Here is a 27,858-nt window from a genome sequence, read left to right on the forward strand (position 1 = left end):
CGTGCTGCCTTCGAGGGTTCATGCACCTGTTATCGGTGCTCTCTTTTGAAGCTGTGGTGTGGTTTTGACCTTCTCGCTGCTGCTTTGCGCCTCTGTTAAAGCTCTCTTGCCACTTCTGATTCCCCTTTGCCCCTTTACAGTGCCTTAGGCTATTCATGCCACTTTGGTGCCACTTTGCCAAAGTCTAAGTACTTTGGAGCTCTTTTCTCATTCTGATGATTGCTCCCCAGAAGCTTCATCAGAATTGATAAGAAAACTCCAATTCTGCAGCCAAAAATAGGCTGCAAATTCTTCCCCCATTGACTTTAATGGGAAATTGGAAACCGAATAAAACGAATCAACGAACTGGTTTTCCCCCTATGAAACAAAAGCAATGAATTTGGGACCTGGTGAAAAGAATACAGAATGGAAATTAATTTTTTCCTTCTGTACATCCCTAACACATCACTAAAGACTCAGCTTCCAGCACCAGGTGAGAGACCCTGAATATATTTCTGTTCCTTATTCCTCCCCCACTAAACTGAGACCCCTCCCACCCCTACGTATCCCCCTCCCTCCTCCCTCCCCATGAATTCCTTCTACATCAACCAATAAAGACTCAGCTTCCAGCACCAGTGAGAGACCCTGAATATATTTCTGTTCCTTATTCCTCCCCCACTAAACTGAGACCCCTCCCACCCCTACGTATCCCCCTCCCTCCTCCCTCCCCATGAATTCCTTCTACATCAACCAATAAAGACTCAGCTTCCAGCACCAGTGAGAGACCCTGAATATATTTCTGTTCCTTATTTCTCCGTCACTAAACTGAGACCCCTCTCACCCGTACGTATCCCTCTCCCTCCTCCCTCTCCATTAATTCCTTCTACATCACCCACTAATGACTCAGCTTCCAGCACCAGGTGAGAGACCCTGAATATATTTCTGTTCCTTATTCCTCCCCCACTAAACTGAGACCCCTCTCACCCCTACGTATCCCTCTCCCTCCTCCCTCCCCATGAATTCCTTCTACATCAACCACTAAAGACTCAGCTTCCAGCACCAGGTGAGAGACCCTGAATATATTTTTCTCACTGCTAAGGTTATGAATGTAGAATCTTTGTAAAAATATTTCCTTCCCCGTTCACTGTTCACAGTGTGGTTTTAGCTACTTTTTACTCAATTTGGAGATTTTTCACAGTGGATTTGGTGATTTTCTTCACAAGGGAGTGAGTGGCCCTGTCTCCAGGATGGGGCTGCATGCAGAAAGCTGAAAACCTCCTGTACCAGAGAGACACTCCCTGAATTTCACAGAAATCCCCGGTCAGCACAGGAAACGGAAAAAGAAACCTTGCATTTATTTCCTGTAAGAGCCATGGCTGCTGCAAACCCCGCTGAGAGTCTGCGAGATGAAGCCTCCTGTCCCATCTGTTTGGATTATTTTACAGATCCGGTGACCTTAGATTGTGAACACAACTTCTGCCGCTCCTGTATCACTGAGACCTGTGAGGGGAGAGACACAAACTTCCCCTGTCCCCAGTGCAGGGAAACCTCCCAGCAGAGGAACCTCAGGACTAACAGGAAGCTGGCAAATGTGACAGAAATGGTGAAAAAGCTTTCTCAGAGCTCAGTGAGACAGAAAGAGGAGAATCTGTGTGAGGAGCACGAGGAGACGCTGAAGCTGTTCTGTGAAGAGGATCAGAGACCAATCTGTGTTATTTGTAGAGAGTCCCGGGACCACAGATCTCACACCGTGACCCCAATACAGGAAGCTGTACAGGAATACAAGGTGTGTGTCAGTATCTTTATTATCACAGTGTGTCCCGGGGTCACAGATCTCACACCGTGATCCCCATACAGGAGGCAGTGCAGGAATACAAGGTGAGTGTCAGTATCTTTATTATCACAGTGTGTCCCGGGGTCATAGATCTCACACCGTGATCCCCATACAGGAGGCTGTGCAGGAATACAAGGTGTGTGTCAGTATCATTATTATCACAGTGTGTCCCGGGGTCACAGATCTCACACCCTGATCCCCATACAGGAGGCTGTGCAGGAATACAAGGTGTGTGTCAGTATCATTATTATCACAGTGTGTCCCGGGGTCACAGATCTCACACTGTGATCCCCATACAGGAGACAGTACAGGAATACAAGGTGTGTGTCAGTATCTTTATTATCACAATGTGTCCCGGGGTCACAGATCTCACACTGTGATCCCCATACAGGAGGCTGTGCAGGAATACAAGGTGTGTGTCTGTATCTTTATTATCACAGTGTGTCCCGGGGTCATAGATCTCACACCGTGATCCCCATACAGGAGGCTGTGCAGGAATACAAGGTGTGTGTCAGTATCATTATTATCACAGTGTGTCCCGGGGTCACAGATCTCACACCGTGATCCCCATACAGGAGGCTGTGCAGGAATACAAGGTGAGTGTCAGTATCTTTATTATCACAGTGTGTCCAGGGGTCACAGATCTCACACTGTGACCCCCATACAGGAGACTGTACAGGAATACAAGGTGTGTGTCAGTATCTTTATTATCACAGTGTGTCCCAGGGTCACAGATCTCACACTGTGACCCCCATACAGGAGGCTGTGCAGGAATACAAGGTGTGTGTCAGTATCTTTATTATCACAGTGTGTCCCAGGGTCACAGATCTCACACTATGACCCCCATACAGGAGGCTGTGCAGGAATACAAGGTGTGTGTCAGTATCTTTATTATCACAGTGTGTCCCGGGGTCACAGATCTCACACTGTGATCCCCATACAGGAGGCAGTGCAGGAATACAAGGTGTGTGTCAGTATCTTTATTATCACAGTGTGTCCCGGGGTCACAGATCTCACACCGTGATCCCCATACAGGAGGCAGTGCAGGAATACAAGGTGTGTGTCAGTATCTTTATTATCACAGTGTGTCCCGGGGTCACAGATCTCACATCGTGACCCCCATACAGGAGGCTGTGCAGGAATACAAGGTGAGTGTCAGTATCTTTATTATCACAGTGTGTCCCGGGGTCACAGATCTCACACTGTGATCCCCATACAGGAGGCTGTGCAGGAATACAAGGTGTGTGTCAGTATCTTTATTATCACAGTGTGTCCTGGGGTCACAGATCTCACACTGTGATCCCCATACAGGAGGCTGTGCAGGAATACAAGGTGTGTGTCAGTATCTTTATTATCACAGTGTGTCCCGGGGTCACAGATCTCACACCCTGATCCCCATACAGGAGGCTGTGCAGGAATACAAGGTGTGTGTCAGTATCTTTATTATCACAGTGTGTCCCGGGGTCACAGATCTCACACTGTGACCCCCATACAGGAGGCTGTGCAGGAATACAAGGTGTGTGTCAGTATCTTTATTATCACAGTGTGTCCTGGGGTCACAGATCTCACACTGTGATCCCCATACAGGAGGCTGTGCAGGAATACAAGGTGTGTGTCAGTATCTTTATTATCACAGTGTGTCCCGGGGTCACAGATCTCACACTGTGACCCCCATACAGGAGGCTGTGCAGGAATACAAGGTGTGTGTCAGTATCTTTATTATCACAGTGTGTCCCGGGGGTCACAGATCTCACACTGTGATCCCCATACAGGAGGCTGTGCAGGAATACAAGGTGTGTGTCAGTATCTTTATTATCACAGTGTGTCCCGGGGGTCACAGATCTCACACTGTGATCCCCATACAGGAGGCTGTGCAGGAATACAAGGTGTGTGTCAGTATCTTTATTATCACAGTGTGTCCCGGGGTCACAGATCTCACATCGTGACCCCCATACAGGAGGCTGTGCAGGAATACAAGGTGTGTGTCAGTATCTTTATTATCACAGTGTGTCCCGGGGTCACAGATCTCACACCGTGATCCCCATACAGGAGGCTGTGCAGGAATACAAGGTGAGTGTCAGTATCTTTATTATCACAGTGTGTCCAGGGGTCACAGATCTCACACTGTGACCCCCATACAGGAGGCTGTGCAGGAATACAAGGTGTGTGTCAGTATCTTTATTATCACAGTGTGTCCCGGGGTCACAGATCTCACACTGTGACCCCCATACAGGAGGCTGTGCAGGAATACAAGGTGTGTGACAGTATCTTTATTATCACAGTGTGTCCCGGGGTCACAGATCTCACACCGTGATCCCCATACAGGAGGCTGTGCAGGAATACAAGGTGTGTGTCAGTATCTTTATTATCACAGGGTGTCCCCGGGTCACAGATCTCACACTGTGATCCCCATACAGGAGGCAGTGCAGGAATACAAGGTGTGTGTCAGTATCTTTATTATCACAGTGTGTCCCGGAGTCACAGATCTCACACCGTGATCCCCATACAGGAGGCAGTGCAGGAATACAAGGTGAGTGTCAGTATCTTTATTATCACAGTGTGTCCCGGAGTCACAGATCTCACACTGTGATCCCCATACAGGAGGCTGTGCAGGAACACAAGGTGTGTGTCAGTATCTTTATTATCACAGTGTGTCCAGGGGTCACAGATCTCACACTGTGACCCCCATACAGGAGGCTGTGCAGGAATACAAGGTGTGTGCCAGTATCTTTATTATCACAGTGTGTCCCGGGGTCACAGATCTCACAGTGTGACCCCCATACAGGAGGCTGTGCAGGAATACAAGGTGTGTGTCAGTATCTTTATTATCACAGTGTGTCCCGGGGTCACAGATCTCACACTGTGATCCCCATACAGGAGGCTGTGCAGGAATACAAGGTGTGTGTCAGTATCTTTATTATCACAGTGTGTCCCGGGGTCACAGATCTCACACCGTGACCCCCATACAGGAGGCTGTGCAGGAATACAAGGTGTGTGTCAGTATCTTTATTATCACAGTGTGTCCCAGGTCACAGATCTCACACCGTGATCCCCATACAGGAGGCTGTGCAGGAATACAAGGTGTGTGTCAGTATCTTTATTATCACAGTGTGTCCCGGGGTCACAGATCTCACACCGTGATCCCCATACAGGAGGCTGTGCAGGAATACAAGGTGTGTGTCAGTATCTTTATTATCACAGTGTGTCCCGGGGTCACAGATCTCACACCGTGATCCCCATACAGGAGGCTGTGCAGGAATACAAGGTGAGTGTCAGTATCTTTATTATCACAGTGTGTCCCGGGGTCACAGATCTCACACTGTGATCCCCATACAGGAGGCTGTGCAGGAATACAAGGTGTGTGTCAGTATCTTTATTATCACAGTGTGTCCCGGGGTCACAGCTCTCACACTGTGATCCCCATACAGGAGGCAGTGCAGGAATACAAGGTGTGTGTCAGTATCTTTATTATCACAGTGTCCCGGGGTCACAGATCTCACACTGTGATCCCCATACAGGAGGCAGTGCAGTGTGTCCCGGGGTCACAGATCTCACACTGTGATCCCCATACAGGAGGCTGTGCAGGAATACAAGGTGTGTGTCAGTATCTTTATTATCACAGTGTGTCCCGGGGTCACAGATCTCACACCGTGATCCCCATACAGGAGGCTGTGCAGGAATACAAGGTGAGTGTCAGTATCTTTATTATCACAGTGTGTCCCGGGGTCACAGATCTCACACCGTGATCCCCATACAGGAGGCTGTGCAGGAATACAAGGTGTGTGTCAGTATCTTTATTATCACAGTGTGTCCCAGGGTCACAGATCTCACACCGTGATCCCCATACAGGAGGCTGTGCAGGAATACAAGGTGAGTGTCAGTATCTTTATTATCACAGTGTGTCCCGGGGTCACAGATTTCACACCGTGACCCCCATACAGGAGGCAGTGCAGGAATACAAGGTGTGTGTCAGTATCTTTATTATCACAGTGTGTCCCGGGGTCACAGATCTCACACCGTGATCCCCATACAGGAGGCAGTGCAGGAATACAAGGTGTGTGTCAGTATCTTTATTATCACAGTGTGTCCCAGGGTCACAGATCTCACACTGTGACCCCCATACAGGAGGCTGTGCAGGAATACAAGGTGTGTGTCAGTATCTTTATTATCACAGTGTGTCCCGGGGTCACAGATCTCACACTGTGATCCCCATACAGGAGGCTGTGCAGGAATACAAGGTGTGTGTCAGTATCTTTATTATCACAGTGTGTCCCGGGGTCACAGATCTCACACCGTGATCCCCATACAGGAGGCTGTGCAGGAATACAAGGTGTGTGTCAGTATCTTTATTATCACAGTGTGTCCCGGGGTCACAGATCTCACACCGTGATCCCCATACAGGAGGCTGTGCAGGAATACAAGGTGTGTGTCAGTATCTTTATTATCACAGTGTGTCCCGGGGTCACAGATCTCACACCGTGACCCCCATACAGGAGGCTGTGCAGGAATAGAAGGTGTGTGTCAGTATCTTTATTATCACAGTGTGTCCCGGGGTCACAGATCTCACACCGTGACCCCCATACAGGAGGCTTTGCAGGAACACAAGGTGAGTGTCAGTATCTTTATTATCACAGTGTGTCCCAGGTCACAGATCTCACACCGTGATCCCCATACAGGAGGCAGTGCAGGAATACAAGGTGTGTGTCAGTATCTTTATTATCACAGTGTGTCTCGGGGTCACAGATCTCACACTGTGATCCCCATACAGGAGGCAGTGCAGGAATACAAGGTGTGTGTCAGTATCTTTATTATCACAGTGTGTCCCGGGGTCACAGATCTCACACTGTGATCCCCATACAGGAGGCTGTGCAGGAATACAAGGTGTGTGTCAGTATCTTTATTATCACAGTGTGTCCCGGGGTCACAGATCTCACACTGTGATCCCCATACAGGAGGCTGTGCAGGAATACAAGGTGGGTGTCAGTATCTTTATTATCACAGTGTGTCCCGGGGTCACAGATCTCACACCGTGACCCCCATACAGGAGGCAGTGCAGGAATACAAGGTGTGTGTCAGTATCTTTATTATCACAGTGTGTCCCGGGGTCACAGATCTCACACCGTGACCCCCATACAGGAGGCAGTGCAGGAATACAAGGTGAGTGTCAGTATCTTTATTATCACAGTGTGTCCCGGGGTCACAGATCTCACACCGTGACCCCCATACAGGAGGCTGTGCAGGAATACAAGGTGAGTGTCAGTATCTTTATTATCACAGTGTGTCCCGGGGTCACAGATCTCACACCGTGATCCCCATACAGGAGGCTGTGCAGGAATACAAGGTGTGTGTCAGTATCTTTATTATCACAGTGTGTCCCGGGGTCACAGATCTCACACCGTGACCCCCATACAGGAGGCAGTGCAGGAATACAAGGTGTGTGTCAGTATCTTTATTATCACAGTGTGTCCTGGGGTCACAGATCTCACACTGTGATCCCCATACAGGAGGCTGTGCAGGAATACAAGGTGTGTGTCAGTATCTTTATTATCACAGTGTGTCCCGGGGTCACAGATCTCACACTGTGATCCCCATACAGGAGGCTGTGCAGGAATACAAGGTGAGTGTCAGTATCTTTATTATCACAGTGTGTCCCGGGGTCACAGATCTCACACTGTGATCCCCATACAGGAGGCTGTGCAGGAATACAAGGTGTGTGTCAGTATCTTTATTATCACAGTGTGTCCCGGGGTCACAGATCTCACACTGTGATCCCCATACAGGAGGCTGTGCAGGAATACAAGGTGTGTGTCAGTATCTTTATTATCACAGTGTGTCCCGGGGTCACAGATCTCACACTGTGATCCCCATACAGGAGGCTGTGCAGGAATACAAGGTGTGTGTCAGTATCTTTATTATCACAGTGTGTCCCGGGGTCACAGATCTCACACTGTGATCCCCATACAGGAGGCTGTGCAGGAATACAAGGTGAGTGTCAGTATCTTTATTATCACAGTGTGTCCCAGGTCACAGATCTCACACCCTGATCCCCATACAGGAGGCTGTGCAGGAATACAAGGTGTGTGTCAGTATCTTTATTATCACAGTGTGTCCCGGGGTCACAGATCTCACACCGTGATCCCCATACAGGAGGCTGTGCAGGAATACAAGGTGTGTGTCAGTATCTTTATTATCACAGTGTGTCCCGGGGTCACAGATCTCACACTGTGATCCCCATACAGGAGGCAGTGCAGGAATACAAGGTGTGTGTCAGTATCTTTATTATCACAGTGTGTCCCGGGGTCACAGATCTCACACTGTGATCCCCATACAGGAGGCTGTGCAGGAATACAAGGTGTGTGTCAGTATCTTTATTATCACAGTGTGTCCCGGGGTCACAGATCTCACACCGTGATCCCCATACAGGAGGCTGTGCAGGAATACAAGGTGTGTGTCAGTATCTTTATTATCACAGTGTGTCCCGGGGTCACAGATCTCACACTGTGATCCCCATACAGGAGGCTGTGCAGGAATACAAGGTGTGTGTCAGTATCTTTATTATCACAGTGTGTCCCAGGGTCACAGATCTCACACTGTGATCCCCCATACAGGAGGCTGTGCAGGAATACAAGGTGTGTGTCAGTATCTTTATTATCACAGTGTGTCCCGGGGTCACAGATCTCACACTGTGATCCCCATACAGGAGGCTGTGCAGGAATACAAGGTGTGTGTCAGTATCTTTATTATCACAGTGTGTCCCGGGGTCACAGATCTCACACCCTGATCCCCATACAGGAGGCTGTGCAGGAATACAAGGTGAGTGTCAGTATCTTTATTATCACAGTGTGTCCCGGGGTCACAGATCTCACACCGTGATCCCCATACAGGAGGCTGTGCAGGAATACAAGGTGTGTGTCAGTATCTTTATTATCACAGGGTATAATTTACATACTCTCTATGCAGCAGGTCCCTGTCTGGTGCTTTATTCTTATCTAGGGTTGCGAAGGTTTAGTTTAGAGTCGGAAGGGGAGGAGGAATTATCAGCTGGGGCTCTGGTTGCAGTCACTCTCTGGCTTACTTACAGCTCACACTATAAGTAGAAAATCTCCCCAAGGTGCAGTATTGTCCAGATAAGGAGCAAGGAAACAGTCTGAGTAGGACAGGCAGGATATAAAACTCAACCAGTGAGACTCAGCCGACAGGAGATTACAAAAATAAAACCGGGTTTCCTTGTCCATGGTGAACCTTCTCCTCACTCTCCTCTCTCTTACACCTTCATCCTCAGCCACTGTGTCCTCGTCCATCTGATGTGGCAGCCAGATTGCGGCTTCCAGGTTCTTCCAATCTGTGGGAAAAATATTCCCAATCCAAAAATATAAAAAATGGGTTCCAAACTTCCCAGCTCCTTAAACTGTAATTCATTTATCTAACGCTGAGGCTCTCGGGTCTCTCTTCAGATGTCTCTCAGTCCCTCTCCCCCCTCACTTGTCTGCTGGCTTGGGGTAAAATATGTCCAATCCCAATCCTCAGGGAGATAGGACACAACCTTTCCCTTCAGACCAAGAAATCCTTAAATCTCCAAAAATCAACAGCCTTCCCCTCATTGAGACTGTGGAGAATCTGAAAACAGCTCTCCCTCTCTGTCCTCTCTGCTCTGAGAGCTTGGGCTGATCTGCAGCTCCTCCTCCTCCCTGTTCAGACTCCTCCTTCCTGGCTTCTTCAGCTGCACCTAACCTTCTGACCCACGGGCCATGCTCCCAGGTCCTACCCTCCTCCCAAAATTGCCAGGTTCTTATAGCCTGGCTTGGCCGCTTTTGGAAACAGGATGCTGGGCTTGATGGATCCTTGGTCTGACCCAGTATGGCAGGTTCTTAAGTTCTTATGTTCTTGTTGAAATTCAAACCAAAGATGTTTGTTGTTCACAGATACAAATCCAAATACACTTGGAGCCTCTGAGAAAGGAGCTGGAAGATCTTCTGAAGCTTAAATCCAGTGAGGAGAGGAAAGCGGAGGAGCTGAGGGTGGGTGTCTGTGTCTCCTCAGTGCCCTGAACCAGATCAATCAGAGGATCCTAGGATCCATCCTGCCTTGTTACAGAGGGGCTGGGAGTATTTCTGGTGCTTATTAGCTGAGGACAGGCAGATTGGGGATCATTTCTGCTCTCTCCCTCAGAGGCCAGGGATAGCTCGGCCCTGATGCTTTTTAACCAGTTGCACTCCAGGATGTACATTTACCCCTTAACCACGTGTGAAGTGAGAGATAACTTTCCTCTGATGTAAGCATCTGATATTTGCAGCTTTTGATTGACTCCTGAGAGCTGTGACGCAGTTTCTGGTGGTGGATCCTCGGGTGACACAAAGCTCAGGAGGGCTCTGGGAACAGCAGAGATTCCTTGTTCATTGCAGGAGCTGCATCCAGAGCTCTGTGCACCTAAACCAGGGCCGTGTTACTGAGATTTCCATCTCTTTGTTCCATGCAGAGCCAGACAGGGATCAAGAGACGGAGGATTGAGTCTGACTTTGAGGAGATACAACGGTTTCTGACTGAGGAGAAGCGGATCCTTCTCTCCAGCCTGGAGGAGGAAGAGAAGGAGATTCTGCAGAGAATCGGGGAAAATGTAACCCGGCTAGAAGAGCAAACCTCCTCCATCAAGCTCCTGATCTCCGAGATAGAGGAGAAGAGTCAGCAGCCAGCGGCAGAGTTACTGAAGGTGACAGCTCAGAGAGATTTCTAAGGAAGTTACAGATCTGCCATGAGGGCTGCTGGGATTCACTTACAGTATAAAAACCCCTAAAATAATCATTTCCCTGTGAATATCAGCTGTAGTGATACATAAGGCAGGCTAAACCCATCAGATAAATCAGTGGGAATCTGAGGTAGGAATAATTATGTGCATAGGTGCAGACAGGAAGATTTTCAGGATTACTTGATATTATAATTGTGTAAGATCAGGAATTAGATCTGGGTCTTGGCTGCATTCACTCAGGAGAATTTTCAGCCACTTAAAAATGCTCCTTTTGATTCAAGAAACAGCAAATCTGAATATAACCGGAGCAATCAATGGTCGTCTGCTGATATTTTGCAGACAATTGTGTAAAGTGTAAATCTTCCTCCCTTGGAAGAATAAGCCAAGTCTTGAAAGCCCCAGCCTGTCCCAGCTCTTGGAAAGCTGGGACGTAAGTCCTGCGAGAGGTTTTATTATAACAAATCAGAGACAGACGGAGCATCTTCCAGTAACTCCTGATATTCCTATGTAGGATCCCAGATCAGGGGCGGATTGGGCTGTTGGGGGATCGGGCATCCCCCCGACGGCCGGTCGCTCTGATCATGTGATTTTCCCAATTTCCTGCTATGAAGTGGTCCTGCATGGCCAAAGAGAATCCCTCCCCTCCCTACCATGCAGGCAATGGAGATGTCCCCTCTGGCCAATCGAGTCCATGCTGGTGCCACAACTGTGGAAGTCTGTGCTATTGCCTTCTAACTACACACAGGGCCTTGCTATGTGGCAATCGACCTGTGCACCACTGTCTTCCTATCCGGAGTCCAGCTCAGGCCTCCCTCCAGATAAAGTTGCCCCTTTGCTGGGGGGTGAGGGGAGTATTTCTCTGTTCTTCAGCTTCCCCTGCCCCTCTTTCCCCATTCCTGTTTGTTGGGACATCGCAGTGCACCAGTCAGGAAAAAAATGAGGATGGCGGGCCATGTGTGTATGTGAGAGTGAGAGAGCATGTATGTGAGTGGGAGAAAGTGGGAGAGAAATTTATGTGTACGAGAGGGGGAGAGGGAGTATGTGTGTGTGTGACAGAGAGCTTATGAGAACATGGGTGTGAGTGAGGAGGGAGAGAGAATGTGTATGTGAGAGTGAGAGAGCATATGTGTGAGTGGGAGAAAGTTTGAGAGAAATTTATGTGTATGAGAGGGGAGAGTATGTGTTTGTGTGACAGAGAATATGGGTGTGAGTGAGGCAGGAGAGAGAATGTGTATGTGAGAGAGGGAGAAAGAGTATGTGTGTGTGTGACAGAGATGAGAACATGGGTGTGAGTGGGGAGGGAGAGAGAATGTGTGTGTGAGAGAGGGAGAGAGCGTATGTGTGTGTGTAACAGAGATGAGAACATGGGTGTGAATGAGGAGGGAGAGAGAATGTGTGTGTGAAAGAGGAAGGGAAAGTATGTGTGTGTGTGTGACAGAGAGATTAGATCATGGTTGTGAGTGAGGAGGGAGAGAGAGTATGTGAGGGTGTGACAGAGAGATGAGAACATGGGTGTGTGTGAGGAGGGAGAGAGAATGTGTATGTGAGAGCGGGAGAAAGAGTATGTGTGTGTGTGACAGAGATGAGAACATGGGTGTGAGTGGGGAGGGAGAGAGAATGTGTATGTGAGAGTGAGAGAGCATATGTGTGAGTGGGAGAAAGTTTGAGAGAAATTTATGTGTATGAGAGGGGAGAGTATGTGTTTGTGTGACAGAGAACATGGGTGTGAGTGAGGCAGGAGAGAGAATGTGTATGTGAGAGAGGGAGAAAGAGTATGTGTGTGTGTGACAGAGATGAGAACATGGGTGTGAGTGGGGAGGGAGAGAGAATGTGTGTGTGAGAGAGGGAGAGAGCGTATGCGTGTGTGTAACAGAGATGAGAACATGGGTGTGAATGAGGAGGGAGAGAGAATGTGTGTGTGAAAGAGGAAGGGAAAGTATGTGTGTGTGTGTGACAGAGAGATTAGATCATGGTTGTGAGTGAGGAGGGAGAGAGAGTATGTGAGTGTGTGACAGAGAGATGAGAACATGGGTGTGTGTGAGGAGGGAGAGAGAATGTGTATGTGAGAGCGGGAGAAAGAGTATGTGTGTGTGTGACAGAGATGAGAACATGGGTGTGAGTGGGGAGGGAGAGAGAATGTGTGTGTGAGAGAGGGAGAGAGCGTATGTGTGTGTGTAACAGAGATGACAACATGGGTGTGAATGAGGAGGGAGAGAGAATGTATGTGTGAAAGAGGAAGGGAAAGTATGTGTGTGTGTGACAGAGAGATTAGATCATGGTTGTGAGTGAGGAGGGAGAGAGAGTATGTGAGTGTGTGACAGAGATGAGAACATGGGTGTGAGTGAGGAGGGAGAGAGAATGTGTGTCTGAGAGAAAGAACATGGACATTTGTGAGGGAGAAAGCATAAATAACAGGAATTGGAGGACCCTCAGTATGGTTCATGGGGAGTGGGATCACATATATGCAAATGAGAGGAGGGGAAGGACACCTTCTGACCTCTCCCCAGTCCTCAAGTGATCAGTTCAGGTCTGTGGAAAAGTTGGCCATCTTACAGGAGCCGTTTGTAGCAGTGACCTTCTTAAACCTGCCTTCCAGCATTGAGGAGCAGCGCTGCCATCCCACAGCCGAGAAAGGGAAGGCCAGAAGAAGGGGGAGGCCTGAAAGTTATATACCCTGTTTCCCCGAAAATAAGACATCCCCCAAAAATAAGACCTAGTAGAGGTTTTGCTGAATTGCTAAATATAAGACCTCCCCCGAAAGTAAGACCTAGCAAAGTTTTTATTTGGGAGCATGCCCGTCGCACAGAACACCAGAGCATGCAGCTGTGATTTTTTTACCCTGCAGGATTCACAGTTAGTTGTCATCACAAACCAGCATAACCAGACAACTATTCATAATATAATAAATGTTCATTTTTTTGTTCAACAATATATGTGAATTCTTCTTCATGGAAAAATAAGACATCCCCTGAAAATAAGGCCTAGTGCATCTTTGGTAGCAAAAATTAATATAAGACACTGCCTTATTTTCGGGGAAACACGGTATGTGCATGAGAGAGAGACTGCACATGTGTGTGTCCGTGTACAAGAGGGCCTGCATGTTTATGAACATATGACAGAGCCTGTGTATGTGTGAGACTGCGTATGATTGACAGACTGAGAGTGCCTGTATGTGTCTGTGAGAGCCTGAGACTGTGTTTGTGTGTGTGTGTGAGACAGTAACAGAGCCTGTGTAGGTGTGAGAGATTGTGTATGATTGACAGACTGAGAGAGCCTGTATGTGTTTGTGAGAGCCTGAGACTGTGTGTGTGTGTGTGTGTGTGAGTGTGTGAGACAGCAATAGAGCCTGTGTATGTGTGAGACTGCGTATGGCTGACAGACTGAGAGAGCCTGTGTGTCTCTGTGAGAGCCTGAGACTGTGTGTTTGAGACAGGAACAGAGCCTGTGTATGTGTGAGACTGTGTATGACTGACAGACTGAGAGAGCCTGTATGTGTTTGTGAGAGCCTGTGTGTGTGCCTGTGTGTGTGTGTGTGTGTGTGTGTGTGTGAGACAGTAATAGAGCCTATGTATATGTGAGACTGCATATGATTGACAGACTGAGAGGGTCTCTTTGTGTCTGTGAGAGCCTGAGAGTGTGTGAGACAGTAACAGAGCCTGTGTATGTGTGAGACTGCAGATGACTGACAGACAGAGGGCCTGTATGTGTCTGTGAGAGCCTGAGACTGTGTGTGTGTGTGTGAGATAGTAACAGAGCCTGTGTATATATGAGAGATTGCGTATGATTGACAGACTAAGAGAGCCTGTACGTGTTTGTGAGAGCCTGAGACTGTGTGTGTGTGTGTGTGTGTGTGTGTGAGACAGTAACAGAGCCTGTGTATGTGTGAGAGACTGCGTATGATTGACAGACTGATAGGGCCTGTATGTTTCTGTAAGAGCCTGAGAATGTATGAGTGTGTGAGACAGTAACAGAGCCTGTGTATGTGTGAGACTGCGTATGGCTGACAGACTGAGAGGGCCTGTATGTGTCTGTGAGAGTCTGAGACTGTGTGTGAGACAGTAACAGAGGCTGTGTATGTGACAATGTATAAGTGAGAGAGAGCCTGTGTGTTATAGCATGTGTGTTTGTTGGGAAGGGGGAGAGAAGTAAAGATTGTGAGGCCCCCTCCCCCAATCCACAACAATCTGTGTGTGACTGGATATCAAATGATTCCAGGTGTGGAGAGTTGCACTTTTTCAATCCTATTATTTTAAATTGGGGGGGGGGGGGGGGGTTATTTCATGTGTCTGTTTGAAATATTTGATGTTTGGGAAATATTAGAAAAAACTTATGATAATTACTTGATGTTCAATGGATGTTGCCTGCTTGACATATATATTATTTTTTTTTAGTATTGTTTTAATATTATGAATGAGGTTTTATATTTTGTTATTTTATTGCTTAATATTATATGAGGAATGATGTTCCTGTTTTTCCATTGATGCAGTGCATAATGGTCGGGTTTACTGTGTTTTCCAGAGCATGTGTGTGAGTAAGATTGAGTGAGCCATGTGAGTGAGATCGAGCACGCCAATGAAAACTATTTAAAACAGTGAGCGTGTGTGTGAGAATGAGCATATATGTTAGAAAGTGTGTATATATAAGAGAGAGAAGAAAGTTTGTGCTCACCTCCTATCCCTGACTAATCCATCACAATCTGAGGGTGACTGGAGCCTAAAGTTCCCAGGTATGGAGAGCAGAGGATTTTTTATAGCCTTAGTTTTAATTATTGGGTGTCGTTTGATGCGTCTGCTGGTTGGAAATACTTTACTGATTGTTATTTGTTTTAATTTTCCAGTGCTATATATTTTTAATCATTCAATGTTCTATTCATCAGCTGCTTTGAAATATTTATTCTTTTTATGAGTATGGCTTTACTATTATCATATCTTGATTTTGTTTGATGTTTAATGAGGAATGGTGATGTTTCTGTTTTTCTGTTGTTGCACTGCATACGGAGTCTGTCTTGTTATGGTTTCCAATTCAGTTTTTGTTTGCATGTTTCCAGGTCAGCTTTATTGTCTCTTTATTCTGTGTTTGGTGAGGGTCTGTGTATTCTGCATGTGTGACTGAGATGAGGTATTCTGCTAGCGTAGGGATCTATAACCGCTTGGCTTGTTCTGTTATTCTAATATCAGGTGTATTGGTGTTTTAGGGCCTGTTGTAACAGAGTAGGAAGGCAGTGCCGAGCCTGGAGAACTATAAAAGCAGCAGACTCTGTAGCACTCAGGCAATGGGAATGCACTGGAATGGTGGTGGGGGGTATGGAGAAGTGGAGGCGAGCTACAGTCACAAAAAGGGATGGGGTGAGCCAAGAGGAAGTGCCGATGCAATGCTGGGGAGGCGTCTATAGGCTGGGCTCTCCTCCTGAAAGGGTCAACTGGCTGTGGAAACAGTGAGTCTCCTGGAGTGAGGGTGAGAAAGGGAGAGGGTGAGTGCTGGCAGCGAGCAAAACCTTTTTAGATAATCATGTGGCAGTACTGAAGCAGAGGTACTCACTTGATCTCTAGGTTTGTGAAGTATCAGTTTTGCCACCCTCGGGGTCTCTTTCTCTGAATAAAACTGAATCTCTTACTTCGAACTTGTTTGTGCATCGCATCAGGTGTTATCACCAGACCAGTACAACATTAATTAGGCTTAAGGTCACAGCGAGAGATCCAGGCTTCCAGAGGCCTTCACCCCTTCCACCAGAAAAGGACCAGAAGCCTCATCTACATATCCGATTCAGCAGCCGCAGGGCAGGGACTCCAGAGGTCACAGCGAGTGATCCAGGCTTCCAGAGGACTGCACCCTTACCACCAGAAGAGGACAGGAAGGCTCATCTACATATCCTATCCAGCAGCCCCAAGGCAAGGACTCCAGAGGTCACAGCGAGTGATCCAGGCCTCCAGAGGCTTGCACCCCTTCCACCAGAAGAGGACCAGAAGGCTCATCTACATATCCTATCCAGCAGCCCCAGAGTGAGGATTCCAGAGTTCACAGGGCATGATCCAGGCTTCCAGAGGTCTGTACCCCTTCCACCAGAAAGGATAGGAAGGCTGATCTACATATCCTATCCAGTAGCCCCAGGGCGAGGAATCCAGAGGTCACAGGGCACGATTTAGGCTTCCAGAGGCCTGCACGCCTTCCACCAGAAGAGGACCGGAAGCCTCATCTACATTTCCGATCCAGCAGCCCCAGAGCGAGGACTCCAGAGGTCACAGTGAGCGATCCTGGCTTCCAGAGGCCAGCACCCCTTCCACCAGAAAGGATAGGAAGGTTCATCTACATATCCTATCCAGTAGCCACAGGGCAAGGACTCCAGAGGTCACAGGGCGTGATCCAGGCTTACAGAGGCCCAGACCCTTCCACCAGAAAAGGACCGGAAGGCTCATCTGCATATCCTATCCAGTAGCCCCAGGGCAAGGACTCCACAGGTCACAGTGAGTGTTCCAGGCTTCAAACTCCACAGCCTCTGTAGCAAGGATCTGCTCACTGGGTGATGCTTTGTCTTCTCGCACTGAAGACGAATCTCCCAAAGTGTATAGCAGTGAAGGATGAGATTGACATAATTGCTATCTTAGAGACCTAGTGGAAGGAGGATAACCAATGGGACAGTGCTATGTCAGGGTACAAATTATATTGCGATGATAGGGAGGATCCACTTGGTGGGGGGGGGGGGGGGGGGGGGGGGGGTTATGTCCAGAGGGTATAGAGTCCAGCAGGATAAAGATCCTGCAAAAAACTAAATGCTCAGTAGAATATTTATGGGTAGAAATCCCATGTGTGTTGGGTAAGAGTATAGTGATAGGAGTATTCTACCATCCACCTGGCCAAAATGATGAGATGGACAATGAAACGCTAAGAGAAATCAGGGAAACTAAGCAATTTGGCAGCACAGTAATAATGGGAGATTTCAATTCCCCCAATATTGACTGTATAAATGTAACATCAGGACTTGCTAGAGACATAAAGTTCCTGGATGTAATAAATGACTGCTTCATGGAGCAATTGGTTCAGGAACCAACGAGAGAGGGATTTTAGATTTAATTCTTAGTGGAGCACAGGATTTGGTGAGGTCACTTGGCAATAGTGATCAAACACGATGAAATTTGAATTAATGACTGTAAGGGGGACAGTAAGCAAATCCATGGCTCTAGCATTAAACTTTCAAAAGGGAAACTGTGATAAAATGAGAAACATAGTTAGAAAAAAACAAAAAGGTGGAGCTGCAAAAGTTAAAAGTGTACAACAGGCAAGGACATTGTTACAAAATACTGTCTTAGAAGTGCAATCCAGATGTATTCCACTCATTAAGAAAGGTGGAAGGAACGCCAAACGATTACTGTCTTGGTTTAAATGCACAGTGAAAGAAGCTATTTTAGCCAAAAAAAGTCCTTCAAAAATTGAAAAATGGATCAATGTGAAGAAAATAGGAAAAAGCATAAGCATTGTCAAGTTAAGTGTAAAACATTGATAAGACAGGGTAAAAGAGAATTTGAAATCAAGTTGGCAATTGATGGAAAAACTCATAATAAAAAGTTTTTTAAACATATCCGAAGCAGGAAACCTAAGAGGGAGTTGGTTGGACCGTTAGGTGATCAAGGGGTTAAAAGGGCTCTTAGGGAACATAAGGTCATTGCAGAAAGACTAAATTAAGTTTTGCTTCTGTGTTTACTAATGAGGATATTGGAGAGGGATCGGTTCCGGAGATGGTTTTCAAGGGTGATGAGTCAGATGAACTGAACCAAATCACTGTGAACCTGGAAAATGTAGTAGGCTAGACTGATAAACTAGAGTAGTAAATCACCTGGACCAGATGGTATGCATCCCAGGGATCGAAGGAACTCAAAAATGAAATTTCAGATCTATTAGGTAAAATGTCTAACCTATCATTAAAATCATCCATTGTACTTGAAGACTGAAGGGTGGCCAATGTAACCCCAATATTTAAAAAGAGATCCAGGTGCAATCCCGGAAACTAGACAGGTAAACCTGACTTCAGTGCCGGGAAAAATAGTGGAAACTATTCTAAAGATCAAAATTGTAGAGCACATAGAAAGACATGATTTAATGGGACACAGTCAACATGGATTTACCCAAGGGAAGTCTTGTTACATTTTTTTGAAGGGGTTAATAAACATGTGGATAAATGTGAACTGGTAGATGAGGCTTATTTGGATATTCAGACGGCATTTGACAAAGTCCCTCATAAGAGACTTCTAAAAACACGAAAAAGTCATGGGATAGGAGGTGATGTCCTTTTGTGGATTACAAACAGGTTAAAACAGAGGAAACAGAGAGTAGGATTAAATGGTCAGTTTTCCCAGTGGAAAAAGATAAAGAATGGAGTGCCTCAGGGATCTGTACTTGATGGGTGCTTTTCAATATATTTATAAATGATCTGGAAAGGAATACGAGTGAGGTTATCAAATTTGCGGATGATACAAAATTATTCAGAGTAGTTAAATCACAAGTGGATTGTGATACATTACAGGAGGACCTTGCAAGACTGGAAGATTGGGCATCCAATTGGCAGATGAAATTTAATGTCGACAAGTGCAAGGTGATGCATATAGGGAAAAATAACCGTTGCTGTAGTTACACGATGTTAGGTTCCATATTAGGAGCTGCCACCCAGGAAAAAGATCTAGGCATCATAGTGGATAATACTTTAAAATCATTGGCTCAGTGTGCTGCAACAGTCAAAAAAGCAAACATAATATTAAGAATTATTAGGAAGGGAATGGTTAATAAAACGGAAAATGTCATAATGTCACTCTATTGCTCCATGGTGAGACCTCACCTTGAATACTGTGTACAATTCTGGTTGCTGCATCTCAAAAAAGATATAGTTGCACTGGGGAAGGTACAGAGAAGGGCAACCAAAATGATAAAGGGGATGAAATAGCTCCACTATGAGGAGAGGCTGAAGAGGTTAGGGCTGTTCAGCTTTTTGATACACCCCACCTACAACTATACCTACAGTACCTGAATGTAAACCGATGTGATATCTCAGATCGAATGTCGGTATATAAAAATAATAAATAAAATAAAAATAATAGAATAAACCCTAAAAAGTAATGAAAGAACATTCACACTAATAGAGATGATTGAGTGAATGAGTGAAGGTTCCTGATAAAGGTAAGGTGATAGTAAGGGGAGATTAAATATAAAGTTGATGCTGTTCCACGTATTAGTACATCAATTGATAGGATTAATGACAGAATGTGAGTGTTTGTGATCCCTAGCCTGGATGAATACTAGAAAACTGAAAATTCAGAGTGGTTCATCAAATGAAGTAAAGATCACGTGAAATACACTCTATGATGAAAAGTTGTTAGAGATACTGTCAAATGACAGAGAAACTGTTGATTGCAACAGTAATAATAATACTTGACAAAGCCAAGTATTATATACGCTGATATATTGAGTGAGAGAAACCAAAGTTCATACTTGGCATAAGGAATATCTAAGTTTCATGTGGCAGGAACCAAAGAATGAATGCTTGAGACACCAAAGTAATTTTATTATTTTGTGAAGTTGTTCTTTCATATAAAAAGAAAAATAGGGACATTGTAATTATCTTTTCATTTACACTAGCTAGATGGTCAAATGACAATAAGCTGCAAATACATCCACATTGAGGGAACACACTGACCAGCTTACGGAAGATCTGGAGCAGTTTTAGGGAGAAAGTTTCTTTTGTTGATTTTATTTAAAGGATAAGTTAGTAGGAGAAAGAAGAAAGAGAAGAAGAAGAAGAAAAGAAAACTGGCCAGCACCGACAGAAGAAGAAACAGATAAGATTCCGTACCTAAAGAGCACTTTAACACTTAAGCCAGGCCTGAGCACATAAAAACATCAATCGTTGAGTTACTAAAGATAAAACACAAGAAAATACAACAAAAGAATAGAAGCTAAGATAAAGAGAGAAAAAGAAAAGACTATATCTGAATGCCAAGGAAAGAAGTAGGAATACTGGACATTTAACAAAAAGAAATACAAAGAATCAATTCTTTTTTAGTTAAAAGAAACAATATATTGAATATTAGCTTTAATACAGAGATAAAAGGGAGAATTAAAGAGTAACATGTATTTGATAAGCTGACTTGAGCATGTTTTATGTGTAATTTCTTGTTTAGTTATAGGTTATAATTTCTGTAGGAAAAAGAAGAGAAATATGTTAAGGTTATTTGAGAAAATTGTTTAAATGTGTACAATGTTATAAAGAAACAGTATATTTTCTTTAGTGTTTTAAATATAAAATATAAAAAATACAGTATTGTACTATTTATCCTTGCCTCCCCTCTTTACCGGCAAGAGACTACACTGGGTGGGTGGTAGCAATTCGAATTCCTACGCACCCCATTCCTAAGGGAGACCTAGTAGGGAGGAAGGCCTTGTACAGTACTCTCTTGCAGGCAACATCAAAGAATTTGCTGCCTAATTTATTGACTACAATTTTTAATATAATTTACATCAATACCGGCCACGATGGTCTTCTTACACCACGAGAGAGGTGGTTTACACTTACATCTTCCAGGGGAGCTCGCATAAGAAAATCCTTCAGTCCCAGCCTCTCTCTTTACATCTTCCAGGGGAGCTCGCATAAGAAAATCCTTCAGTCCCAGCCTCTCTCTTTACATCTTCCAGGGGAGCTCTCATAAAAAAATCCTTCAGTCCCAGCCTCTCTCTTTACATCTTCCAGGGGAGATCTCATAAGAACACCCCTCAGTCCCAGCCTCTCTCTTTACATCTTCCAGGGGAGCTCTCATAAGAAAACCCCTCAGTCCCAGCCTCTCTCTTTACATCTTCCAGGGGAGCCCTCATAAGAAAACCCCTCAGTCCCAGCCTCTCTCCTTACATCTTCCAGTGGAGATCTCATAAGAACACCCCTCAGTCCCAACCTCTCTCTTTACATCTTCCAGGGGAGCTCTCATAAGAAAACCCCTCAGTCCCAGCCTCTCTCTTTACATCTTCCAGGGGAGCCCTCATAAGAACACCCCTCAGTCCCAGCCTCTCTCCTTACATCTTCCAGTGGAGATCTCATAAGAACACCCCTCAGTCCCAGCCTCTCTCTTTACATCTTCCAGGGGAGCTCTCATAAGAAAGCACCTCAGTCCCGGCCTCTCTCTTTACATCTTCCAGGGGAGATCTCATAAGAACACCCCTCAGTCCTGGCCTCTCTCTTTACATCTTCCAGGGGAGCTCTCATAAGAAAGCCCCTCAGTCCCGGCCTCTCTCCTTACATCTTCCAGGGGAGCTCTCATAAGAAAGCCCCTCAGTCCCGGCCTCTCTCCTTACATCTTCCAGGGGAGCTCTCATAAGAAAACCCCTCAGTCCCAGCCTCTCTACTTACATCTTCCAGGGGAGCTCTCATATGAAAATCCCTCAGTCTCAGCCTCTCTCCTTACATCTTCCAGGGGAGCTCTCATAAGAAAACCCCTCAGTCCCAGCCTCTCTCCTTACATCTTCCAGGGGAGCTCTCATAAGAAAACCCCTCAGTCCCAGCCTCTCTCCTTACATCTTCCAGGGGAGCTCTCATAAGAAAACCCCTCAGTCCCAGCCTCTCTCCTTACATCTTCCAGGGGAGCTCTCATAAGAAAACCCTTCAGTCCCAGCCTCTCTCCTTACATCTTCCAGGGGAGCTCTCATAAGAAAACCCCTCAGTCCCAGCCTTTCTCCTTACAACTTCTAGGGGAGCTTTCATAAGAAAACACCTCAGTCCCGGCCTCTCTCCTTACATCTTCCAGGGGAGCTCTCATAAGAAAACCCCTCAGTCCCTGCCTCTCTCCTGTTCCTTCTCCTGTTCCTAATCCCCTGATTAGGAGCCCCAATGCCTGCTCCTCATCAAACTGCTCCCTGCCTGTGAGAAGGAGGAAGGATGATTCTCTTTTATTGCATGGAGTTTCTTTGCTCTATAAACAGGCAGTTGTGTGATTGCAGAGAGCTGAGTGTGGAATATCCTAAAGTGTATAACGGCTGCTCATGATCTGTAGGGTGGAGCTAGAAATAATCTCTGTCTCGTTTCTCTTCTAGGATGTGAAGGCCACCCTGAGCAGGTACAAATTACTTTCTCATCTTTTCCATGCGGTTGGAAATTTGTATTTTTGAAGATGGAACTTGAAGGGGATAAGAGGGGTAACAAAGAATCTTATTGATTGGTGAACTGGAGGGAGAAGTGGGATTTGGTTTGAATAAGTTCCTGGAGGAAAAGTCCATAAACCATTATTAAGGTGGAACTGTAGGAATCCCCTTCTCACTGGGATGAGCAGCTTTGAGTCTCGCTACCCCTTGGGATCCTGCCAGGTACTTGATGGTCCTTTGGTCTGACCCAGTATGGCAAAGTCTTATGTTCTTGTAGAACCAGCACCAACGCAGGCCCTGCTCCCCTTCCCACTTGGGTAATGGCTCAGGCTGTGTAACCTAGAACCCAAACCGGGGAACAACTCCAGATAAACACTCCTACTCTCTTTAACTCTTATCCAGAATGCCAGAGCTAGAATTAATGCAGCCGCTTTTATAAACAGCAGGGGGGCAGCTATTCCAGCAACCTCAGTGGAGGAGCTGTTCTGAATAGTTCACCCCTCCCTCCACTAACTTTCCCATCCTTGCTCACAGGGTTCAAGACCAGGGCATCATCAGGATGATCCCATCTGCTCCATCTCTATCCCCTGGGGTTGAACATCTCCCAGAATAATCCCAGTAACTCTCTTACCCTTAGTTATATCTCATTCTCTCCACCTGTCCCATGTCTATCCCCTGGGGTTGAACATCTCTCAGAATAATCCCAGTGACTCTCTTACCTGTAGTTATATCCCATTCTCTCCACCTGTCCCATGTCCATCCCCTGGGGTTGAACACCTCCCAGAATAATCCCAGTGACTCTCTTACCTGTAGTTATATCCCATTCTCTCCACCTGTCCCATGTCCATCCCCTGGGGTTGAACACCTCCCAGAATAATCCCAGTAACTCTCTTACCCTTAGTTATATCTCATTCTCACCATTGAACCAACTACTAGGCCTCACACTACTCTCAGTAACCCTTATCAATGCGCAATCCCTAACTAAAAAGACACACATCCTCAACGACTATCTCCTAGATACCAACCCAGACATCTGTGCAATCACAGAAACCTGGTTAAAAAATTCGGACATTGCTCTAATCAACCAACTACCTACTCATATATATGACATCTCCACCTTTCACAGACACAAAAAAAGAGGAGGCGGTCTTCTAGCTACCAAGAAAGAACTCAGGCTAACCGCACATACAATCAAGACTGAGTCCAAATTAGAATTGGGTCTACTCAAATCAAAACAACTACAACTATTGTTAGTCTACGCTCCGCCTGGAGTTCTTGAAACAGACCCTTCACCCCTCATAGAATCCATCGTGAAACATATCAATTCAGACCTCCCAACTATGATCATGGGTGACTTTAACCTCCATACTGATGCTATTCCTCGCTCCTCGAATTGTGAAGCCCTCTTCACCACTCTCAGTGCAATGGGATTCACCCAGACCATCAACAGCCCTACTCATAAAGCTGGACACACTCTGGATCTAATATTCATCAATTCTACCTTCTCGCCAACAATAGAACCCTCTTGTACCCCAATCCCCTGGTCAGATCATTTTCTGATAGAATCCTCCTTCTCCACATACAAACAGACACACACCTCACCTCACCTCACCTTTCTACCATTCAATTCAGGAAATCATGCCCATCCGACATACTTAGTGATCAACTCTCCAAGGAACTCACTAACCTAGACCTATCCAATCCTGACTCAGCCCTTTCCTCCTGGCATAAGATTACGGAAACAGTTGCAAACAAATTGTGCCCAATTGCCTCCAAAACAATCAATCCCACCAAAAAAGGAAATCAACCCTGGTTCACCCCTGAACTAAAACAAATGAAACAAGATCTATGTCACAAGGAAAACAGATGGCGCAAAACCCCCAACACATCTACCCTTTCAGCTTACAAAGGATTTCTACATCACTACAGGACGTCTACTCTATTAACAAAAAGGGAATTCTATTCCAACAAAATACACCATCTCCAATATAATGCCCAAGCACTATTCTCATACGTAACACAAATCACTAAATCAACCCCGCCGTCTATTCCAGACGAACAAGCACTAACCAAGGCTAATGAGCTCGCTACATTTTTTCAACAGAAGATCTCAGATACGCTTGCCCTCCTACCTCCAACTATGATACCTCTCATTTCAGGCGAGAATCCTCATTCTTCCTCGAGAGCCAAGCTTGACAATTTTGACTCAATCTCCACCAAAGAGATTGAATCCCTCCTAAAAAGACAGAAACCATCCAGCCACCCAGCAGATAATATCCCGTTGAAACTCTTGCTTCTCATCCCAGACACGATCTCAAGACCTCTGACAAGTATCATAAACTGCTTTCTAACTCAAGGGATATACCCAGACAGACTAAAAACCGCTTCACTCAAACCCCTCCTTAAGAAACACAATCTAGACCCTAATGATCCAGCCAATTTCAGACCCATCTCTAATCTCCCATTCTTAGCCAAACTAACGGAGAAACTGGTAAACACTCAGCTTTCAGAGTATCTAGAAGATCAGAACATCCTATACCCTTCGCAATATGGTTTCCGCAAATCACGCAACACGGAAACCCTCCTCATTTCTCTTACAGACCATATTATAATGGGTTTAGACAAAGGCTACTCCTTTTTATTAGTCCTGCTAGACATCTCGGCGGCATTTGACACCGTCAACCATTCCATCCTTCTGGATCGCCTAACAGATATCGGTATCTCGGGATCAGCCCACAGTTGGTTCAAGTCCTTCCTCTGCAATAGAACCTTTAAAGTCAAAATCAATAATAAAGAGTCACCTTTAACAAAGTCCACTCTTGGTGTACCACAAGGATCCTCTTTATCCCCAACCCTCTTTAAACATCTACCTCCTCCCCCTTTGCCAATACTAACAGATCTCAATCTAATTCATTATCTGTACGCAGACGACGTACAGATTCTAATCCCAATAACAGATTCTATCTCAAAAGCTCTCTCCCATTGGAATAACTGCCTCCTATCTATTACCAGTCTTCTCAACAGTCTAAACTTGGTCCTCAATGCCTCAAAAACAGAGCTCCTCCTCATCTCGTCAAACGAAGAAAACTTCCCCCCTTCATCCCCACACAACTCCCACATCACCCATACTCATGTCAGAGACCTTGGGGTAATTCTAGATAATCGACTAAACCTAAAGAAAATGGTCAATACCACATCCAAAGACTGCTTCTACAGACTACAGGTTCTAAAACGTCTCAAACCACTCCTATTTTTCTATGACTTCAGGACAGTCCTCCAAGCGCTGCTATTCGCTAAGATCGACTACTGCATTGCCCTCCTCTTAGGCCTCCCCAAATCTACCACCAAACCACTGCAGATGATACAAAATGCCGCAGCGAGATTGCTGACCAACACCAGCCGTGGTGAACACATCTCTCCCATTCTCAGAAACCTACATTGGTTACCAGTGAGTTTTAGAATATTATACAAATCAATCACCCTAATACACAAATTCATCCACCATCAACTTCAACTCGATCTTGAATTCCCCTTCAATCTACACTCCTCCAACAGACCAACTAGAGATATTCAAAAAGGAACTCTGAAATTTCCCCCGACTAAAGCCACACGTCTCTCCTCGACCAAAGACCGAGCGTTCTCGATTGCAGGACCATCTATCTGGAATAATATCCCTTCAGACCTCAGGCTGGAACCCTGCCTTTTAACTTTCAGAAAAAAACTCAAGACGTGGCTCTTTTACCAAGCCTTCGGGGATCCCCCAGACAATCACTAGTTGCCCTTCTCTTACTTGGACGATGGCCTTGATCTTCATGAACGATGGACTATGGCACTTCTAGGTTAAAGCACCTGAAGCTTTAACCCGTATCCTCTAGTGTATTTTCTTGATTAATCACCACCTTTTACTTCCTTCCACTACATAAGCTTCAAGTTCTTTCTCCTTGTTGAATGTAACTTTGCCTTATTCACCTCTATTGTTTAACTTACTTTAGTTATGCGCCAGTTTATACCCTTGTTAATGTAAACCGATCCGATATGGTTATTACTATGAAGGTCGTAATAAAAAAAAGTGTTACATAAATAAATAAATAAAAATTCTCTCCACCTGTCCCATGTCTATCCCCTGGGGTTGAACATCTCCCAGAATAAGCCCAGTGACTCTCTTACCTGTAGTTATATCTCATTCCCTCCACCTGGTTCCATCTCTATCTCCTGGGGTGTGAACACCTCCCAGAATATAATCCCAGTAACTCTCTTACCTGTAGTTATATCTCATTCTCTTCCACCACTGTCCCATGTCTCCTCCCCTGGGGTTGAACATCTCCCAGAATAATCCCAGTGACTCTCTTACCTGTAGGTGTCAGAACGTGGAGTTTCCAGAACCAGAGGCTTTTTCTACTGACTTGAGAGGGGATTTCTCACTGAGATATCCTCAGCAATTGAAGAAAGTGATCACAAGTTTTGGAGGTAGAAGAATCTCTCTCTCTCTTACTTTGCTTTATTTTGTTTACATTAAATCATTAGCGGTCAAATGTGGAGTTTCTCAGATGCAAGATCTGCAATCTGTCCTGTACAGATGAGCGATTGCTCCTCTCTTCCTCCCTTCCTCTGTCTGTGGTCCTGATCCTGTTGTCTCCTGTCTTCCCGATCTCTTATTTATTCTTTCTCTTACATTTACCAAACTCCTCAAATTGGCAAAGCCTGCCCTATGAAACACATTTTAAATGTAAATCTCTGAATTCTCTCAGTATATTCTATAGAGATTTAGGGAAGTATATTCAGAGGAATGTTATTCCCTGTACGTACCCGGATCAGACCAGACACCTGGGTTGTGACTCCGCACCAGCAGATGGAGACAGAGCAAGACTTGTCGGGCTCCTTACATATAGTAAGGCGCCACCCACAGCCCCTCAGTCTTTCTCTGTCTCCAGCAGATGGGGCAGGTCCACCCACAGTCTCTGAGATCCCTGGGGTTGTTTGCATAGATAGTCAGGGATAGTTTAAAAAAAAAAAAAGAACTAAACAGAAGGAAAGAAGAAAGAAGTCTCCCGTCGGTGGAAGCCTCCCAGGGGGGTTGGGAAGGTCCTGAGGGAACCGCCCCCCCCTGGTTGAGGCCGCTGCTGAGGGTCGAGGACCCAGCCGTGGCTGGCAGCAGCGTCAGGGTGACACTGGGGAGCTCGGTTCACTCAGCCCC

At 45.8% G+C, this 27,858-nt stretch overlaps 1 protein-coding gene across 3 annotated transcripts in view; it reads left to right on the forward strand.

Moving 5' to 3' along the window:
* Positions 1-598: 598 nt before the first annotated feature.
* The window catches only part of LOC115082456 (E3 ubiquitin-protein ligase TRIM41-like), a 36,281-nt gene continuing 9,021 nt past the window's right edge, over positions 599-27,858 (forward strand). Inside the window, exons 1-5 of one of the 3 annotated variants that reach the window (XM_029586683.1) lie at positions 599-899; positions 1,203-1,765; positions 9,736-9,831; positions 10,290-10,520; positions 22,617-22,639. In XM_029586683.1, the coding sequence (XP_029442543.1) occupies positions 878-899; positions 1,203-1,765; positions 9,736-9,831; positions 10,290-10,520; positions 22,617-22,639 (935 nt within the window). In that variant the 5' untranslated portion in view covers positions 599-877. Of the gene's footprint in view, positions 1,043-1,133; positions 1,766-9,735; positions 9,832-10,289; positions 10,521-22,616; positions 22,640-27,858 lie in introns of all 3 variants that reach the window. The other 2 variants (XM_029586684.1, XM_029586685.1) reach the window with 2 other exon arrangements.

Source organism: Rhinatrema bivittatum, unplaced genomic scaffold, assembly GCF_901001135.1.
Source record: "Rhinatrema bivittatum unplaced genomic scaffold, aRhiBiv1.1, whole genome shotgun sequence".
In the NCBI taxonomy this organism is placed as follows: domain Eukaryota; kingdom Metazoa; phylum Chordata; class Amphibia; order Gymnophiona; family Rhinatrematidae; genus Rhinatrema; species Rhinatrema bivittatum.